The sequence below is a fragment of the Perca fluviatilis genome, chromosome 17 (assembly GCF_010015445.1).
Source record: "Perca fluviatilis chromosome 17, GENO_Pfluv_1.0, whole genome shotgun sequence".
Taxonomy (NCBI): domain Eukaryota; kingdom Metazoa; phylum Chordata; class Actinopteri; order Perciformes; family Percidae; genus Perca; species Perca fluviatilis.
In genome coordinates this window covers 32,748,443-32,754,563 of record NC_053128.1, presented here as the reverse complement: position 1 = coordinate 32,754,563, position 6,121 = coordinate 32,748,443, and the positions used below count along the sequence as shown (strand labels likewise).

Here is a 6,121-nt window from a genome sequence, read left to right as displayed (position 1 = left end):
ATGGCGCAGAAAGGAGTTCAGCTGGATTGTGGGTCAGAAAAGCATGCTGGCTTGCATACTGCAAAATGCAAACGGAAGCATTAGGAAATTTTTTGGAGTACTGCATTTGATATACTATGTATTGGGACATATTAAATCTTTCCCTGTCATACTAATGGTATTATGGGCATTGCAACACACCCAGTATCTCTCTCAAAGCGCTCCTCTTCCAGGAATGAACAAAGCTTGATAACTCCTCCATCCTCTTCCTGCTCTCAAACACAGCCAGCTCCTCTCTGTGTACATATTTCCGTGTTCCCTCCCCTTCAAAGCTACAGTTTGCAGATGGGTGTAACCAACATGCTGGGGAAGTACAACAGCGTATCACTGCTGATTTACATCAGAGCTCAGACTGAACTGTGCACAAAAAATAAGGAAATTTGTCTTTGGTAGATTATATCTTGTTTGTAACAATGATTCTTTCCAATAAATCATATACCATTGGAAAGCCTTTTAAATGGTGCCACATTTGTAAGAGAGCTGAGTATTTGGGTTGTGCCCATGAAAAATGGTCTCTGACAATGCCAAACAGCTTTTCTTTGCTGTTGCTATTGCAATCAGTGTCAATCCCATACCTCCACAGTCTAGAACCAAACCCTATCCTCCAAGATGACAACGCTCATCCCCACAGAGCGGGGTTTATCAGAGACTACCTCCAGAATGTAGGAGTGGAGAGGATGGATGGTCTGCCAGCAGTCCTGACCTCAACCCCATTGAACTCTTGTGGGATCAGCTTGGGGGTACTGTTCATGCCAGAGTGACCAACACAACCACGTTGGCTGACTTGCAACTAATGCTGGTTGAAGAATGGGATGCCATCCCCCAGCAGTGTGTGACCAGGCTGGTGACCAGCATGAGGAGGAGGTGCCAGGCTTTCCTTATTTTTTGTGCATAGTTTATTTAAATCCTAATAGATGAAACATGAACTTTACCATGTGTAACTTTAGCCGGTTTTAAAGCTCAATATGTCTCTATTTCTTTACGTCATACTCACTGCCTGCACGTAGAAAGGTATCTCTGGTCATTTAAAAACACTATATTAGTGTAATAGTTTCCATATTTTAAGAAACTCTCGTCATGATGAGGTGATGAAGATGTTCTGTCGTACTGATCAGCAGCTTATCTGTTATCTCTGCTCTGTGGATGAACATAAAGGCCACGACACAGTCTCAGCTGCAGCAGAGAGAGCTGAGAGGCAGAGAGAGCTCGAGGGGAGTCAACAAAACATCCAGCAGAGAATCCAGGACAGAGAGAAAGATGTGAAGCTGCTTCAACAGCAGGCGGAGGCCATCAATCTCTCTGCTGATAAAGCAGTGGAGGACAGCGAGAAGATCTTCACTGAGCTGATCCGTCTCCTGGAGAAAAGAAGCTCTGATGTGAAGCAGCAGGTCAGATCCCAGCAGAAAAGTGAAGTGAGTCGAGTCAAAGAGCTTCAGGAGAAGCTGGAGCAGGAGATCACTGAGCTGAAGAGGAAAGACGCTGAGCTGAAGAAGCTCTCACACACAGAGGATCACACCCAGTTTCTACACAACTACCCCTCACTGTCACCACTCAGCCAATCAGCATCCAGCATCCATATCCATCCTCTGAGCTGCTTTGACGACGTGACAGCGGCCGTGTCAGAAGTCAGAGATAAACTACAGGACGTCCTGAGAGAGGAGTGGACAAACGTCTCACTGACAGGGACTGAAGTGAATGTTTTACTGCCACAACCAGAGCCCAAGACCAGAGCTGGATTCTTAAAATATTCACGTGAAATCACACTGGATCCAAACACAGCACACACAATGCTGTTATTATCTGAGGGGAACAGGAAAGCAACATTAATGAGACAACATCAGTCTTATTCTAGTCACCCAGACAGATTCACTAACATGTGGCAGGTCCTGAGTAGAGAGATTCTGACTGGACGTTGTTACTGGGAGGTGGAGGTGGAGAGGAGTGGAGGAGTTTCTGTAGCAGTCGCATACAAGAATATCAGCAGAGCAGGGGGGTTGGATGAATATGTATTTGGATGAAATGATAAATCTTGGACGTTAGATTGTTACAAAAGTTATACATTTTGTTACAACAAAGTCCAAACTCCAGTCTCAGGTCCTCTGCCCCCCAGAGTAGGAGTGTACCTGGATCACATTCTATTTTTTCGTAGTTTTTTTCACGTGTTTACATGTCTTTTTTTGCTTTTATCAAAGGTTTTGTAGATTTTTTTATTGACGTTTTAAACGTGCTGAGATGTGTTTTTTTTTGCTTCTGTCGACATCCATCGCATCGTTGCTTTCTTATTCCATCCTGTTTTGTATCTAACTGTTCTCCAACTGTCTTCATCATTCTGAAACCAGAACACAACACATGTTGAGGATGACTCATTTTCCCTTCTGACACCTAAAGAGAGACAGAAACTGTCTGATGGTTCTGTTTCTATAAGTCCTATAACATAGGTAGAACCTGTCTGATGGTTCTGGTTCTATAAGTCCCATAACATAGGTAGAAACTGTCTGATGGTTCTGGTTCTATAAGGTAACATAGGTTGACTGAGGGGAAATTACACAAAGTTCAAGTTATTTTAAAACCTTCAAAGATTTGGCTCTTTAACTCAATAATATGTTTGAAATGTATATCTGAATATAATTTGTTAAATTGATGTGTAGAACCACTGTATATCATGTAACTGAGGCAGCTGTAATGATGTATTTTGTTGTTCAGATGAGAATGTGCTGAAGGACATTTTGGTTTTATTTTCTTTAGTTTTGTTAAAGCGTCTGTTAATGTCGGCAGCCATTTTGTTTGTGGAAATGACTGTGCAACTTCTATTGTCTTTCTTCATTACAGAAACAGAGTTTTTTGATTAAAATACTGTATGTGGCAACAGATTCATTCTCCTGTCATCAATCTGCACCTGCTACATAAACAAGAGGGAATGAAAATCAGCAGTTTGCTTCAATAGATATATAATTTTATTTTGTCTGTAGTCATTTATGTAATGACTGGATAAGTAAGTTAAAAACTAAAGGTACGCAATAACAAAGAACATGGGATGTCCTGGCTCGCCATGCACCTGCATCATCTCTAAATCCAAGTGAAGGTGGTGTTTCCATGGCTTCCACCTCCATTGCTTTGTGAACAACAGGAAGTCCACCGTTCTACTATAGTAAAGGAAGTGTTTCTCACCTTGTTTATAGCTGTGTGTAAAGAAGCTTGGTCTGATACTGTAACCACTGAGGTGGTTGAACCCGGAGTGACCTGGCATTATGTTAACATGATGTGTAGCGTTCAAGAATCATCTGATGATGTTGCGTTACAGAATAACAATATGTTTATTTTGGTTAACTGTGCAGCATGAAATGTCCATGTTTTCAGCGTTAAATCCATAAACAATTAGACAACATTGGAACAAAGGGTTTGGCACTAATACACTCCAGTGTCACAGCATTAGCGGTCAAAAAACCATTTGTCCTTTCCGGGCCAAACACCTGTTGGCAACAATTTGGATCTTACCTTTATAACCTTGCCCTAGGACGGTAATACCACAGTGACACCCAATATACATACAAGACACAATACCCAAAATCTGAACGCGTGAAACACCAAATTTGTCTCCTACACTGTGTATGTAACCTCAGACATCTTACCTGGACATGTTGGTATCTTTGCTCTTTTACCTGTTTCTCTCCAACAGTACAGTGTAGAACTGAGTCATTCTTATTTGGTGTTTCTTTATTTCCCCAAAAACGTCTTTCTGAGCTTTCCCTATATATAATAAATATACACAGTATGTGTTCACTAACAAGTGTTTCAGTTAAAATTGCAATCAGCAGTGTTTGAAATGCACCAGACTGAAATCCATTGTGTTTTGAGTGTGTGGTTAACAGTTCTGACAGCAGTGTGTTAGCATTTGAACAAAGTCCTGTGAGTCCATAGTGCTGTGCAGGTTGTTGTTAAAGTCGTGGGATAAGTGTGTAGAGTTTTGAAAACTGTTCAAGCGATGAAAAAACCAACTAGAGTTTGGTTCACATCAACTGCTGCTGTGCAGACTGGAGTTAGTTTTGCACATGTAGCTCCAGCTGTGCCCACTGTCGTTTATCAATGGAAAACAACTGTAATGTGTAAAGTAACTAGTAACTAAAGCTGTTGGGTGGATGTAGTTGAGTAAATTGTACAATATTTCTCTCTGAAATGTAGCAGAGTAGAAGTAGAAAGTGGCATGAAAGGAAAAGACTCAAGTAAAGTTCAAGTACCTCAACATTTGGACTGAAGTACAGTACTGGAGTAAATGTACTTAGTTACATTCCACCACTGCTTTTTATTTATAGTATTAAATCATAACAAGAGTTATCTCAAGTCACTTTACAGGTAGAGTATGTCTAGACCACTCTATAATTTACAAAGACCCAAAAATTCCAGTAATTCCCCCAAGAGCAAGCATTTAGTGCAACAATGGCGATGATTAACTTCCTTTTAGGGAGAAACCTTGGGTGGTGAGGAAATCTTATATTTTTTTATGATCAGGTGAAGCCGCCTTCCTTTGATTAAAGGAATGCGTTGTTCCGAGTGTCTCTCTGTGTCCTCAGGAGGCCTTCCTGACCACCATGACCTCACGCACCATGGCTTTGGCTTCATGTAGCCGTTTGGTGATCTGGTGTGGGTTCCCTTCACCTACACCTGGCAGGCCTATTACCTGGTCAGCCATCCCAACCCCCTGAGTCCGTGTTCTGTAGATATTAGTTGTTGTTTGTTATTCATGTGTTTCTCCACGTTATGTATCTGCGGGACAGGAAGATGTCTGTTAAATAGCGGTGTCTTGTAATCCCATGTGGGACGGGCCAAATGTTTGGCGTGACCCAGAAATCAAATCAAACTAAAAGTGTATTTAGTTTCTCTTCCACTGCACGGCTCTGAAGAGAGAAAGCACCAGACCTCCTTTATCCTACACACTTTGTTCTCTTTGTGGACATTTGTAAAGAAACCTATTTACATTTATGTGTTTGGCGGACCAAATGTTATCATAATCATCAATCAATCAATAATTAATTCTTCTCTCCCAGCACAGAAGGAAAAGGACGAAGTTATGTAACGCTGCGAGACGTAAACGCACGTGATCCTTCAACATCCATCCTGCACAGGGAAGTCCATATACGGTCAGACAGGTGTGTCTGCAGGTTCACAGCTGTGAAAGGGTTTGACCTGCAGAGATAGAGACAGAGACACACAAAGACAGAGACAGAGACACACAGAAACAGAGACACACAGACAATACATCGGTCAGAGACACACAGAATCTAATGTCTTGACAGAAATTGAAAAGCTACTTGGGCTAAAATTACAGATGGACCCAATGTCTCTTATTCTTGGTCTCCCTGCTAGATATGTAGGGCCCTATCTTGCACTCGGCGCAATTGCCTTTGTACACCGACGCATGTATCATTCCTATTTTGCACCCGACGCACAGCGGACTTTTCCCTCCACAGACGCACGTCGGTAAATTAGGGAATGTATTTGCGCTCCTGGGGGCGGTTCAGCGAAAAGAGGAGGCGCAAACGTTACTTTGTGCTATTCTGCAGTTTCAGAAAACAATTCCGCCATTGACCAGGAAAAACCTGGTCTAAAGTCAGTGGCGCTAGTCTAAAGTCAGTGGCGCTAGTCTAAAGTCAGTGGCGCTAGTCTAAAGTCAGTGGCGCTAGTCTAAAGTCAGTGGCGCTAGTCTAAAGTCAGTGGCGCTAGTCTAAAGTCAGTAGCGCGTTATTCAGATGCTATTTTAGGGGCGCATGCTTGGCCATAATGTAGCGTGTGCACAACGCGCATACACTTCTCTCATCTAAATGGATGCAGCAGTTCCCATTTTTGCAAACCATACATAATTACAAAGGAGGATAGGTCAGGAGGCATTTTACAGTACAGTCCTCAAACAGTCGCAGCATTCTTTGTGGCTTGTTGTGTTTTACACAACATTTCCATGAATCATGGATGTGTTGATGACATAAATGAGGAAATATTAGAGGACTTAAGGAGACGTGATGTTGAACTACGGCGGGATCTGGTCCGGGAGTAATGCGCGATGTGCTCCTGATGGAGCGGGTGGACGGAG

General features: G+C 42.4%; 1 protein-coding gene across 1 annotated transcript; it reads left to right on the top strand.

Annotated features, from left to right (window-relative positions):
• Positions 1 to 2,141, top strand: LOC120545082 (tripartite motif-containing protein 16-like). Its single transcript, XM_039779073.1, has 2 exons — positions 1 to 32; positions 1,106 to 2,141. Exons 1-2 carry the CDS (start codon positions 1 to 3, stop codon positions 2,055 to 2,057), a joined length of 984 nt encoding a protein of 327 aa, XP_039635007.1. The 3' UTR covers positions 2,058 to 2,141.
• Positions 2,142 to 6,121: the final 3,980 nt, after the last annotated feature.

Excerpts from the sequence above, each read along its gene's own strand:
- LOC120545082 (XM_039779073.1), top strand. The coding sequence starts at position 1 with ATGGCGCAGAAAGGAGTTCAGCTGGATTGTGG. Across the intron at positions 33-1,105 it reads GGAGTTCAGCTGGATTGTGG|AAACTCTCGTCATGATGAGG; the intron begins GTCAGAAAAGCA and ends CCATATTTTAAG.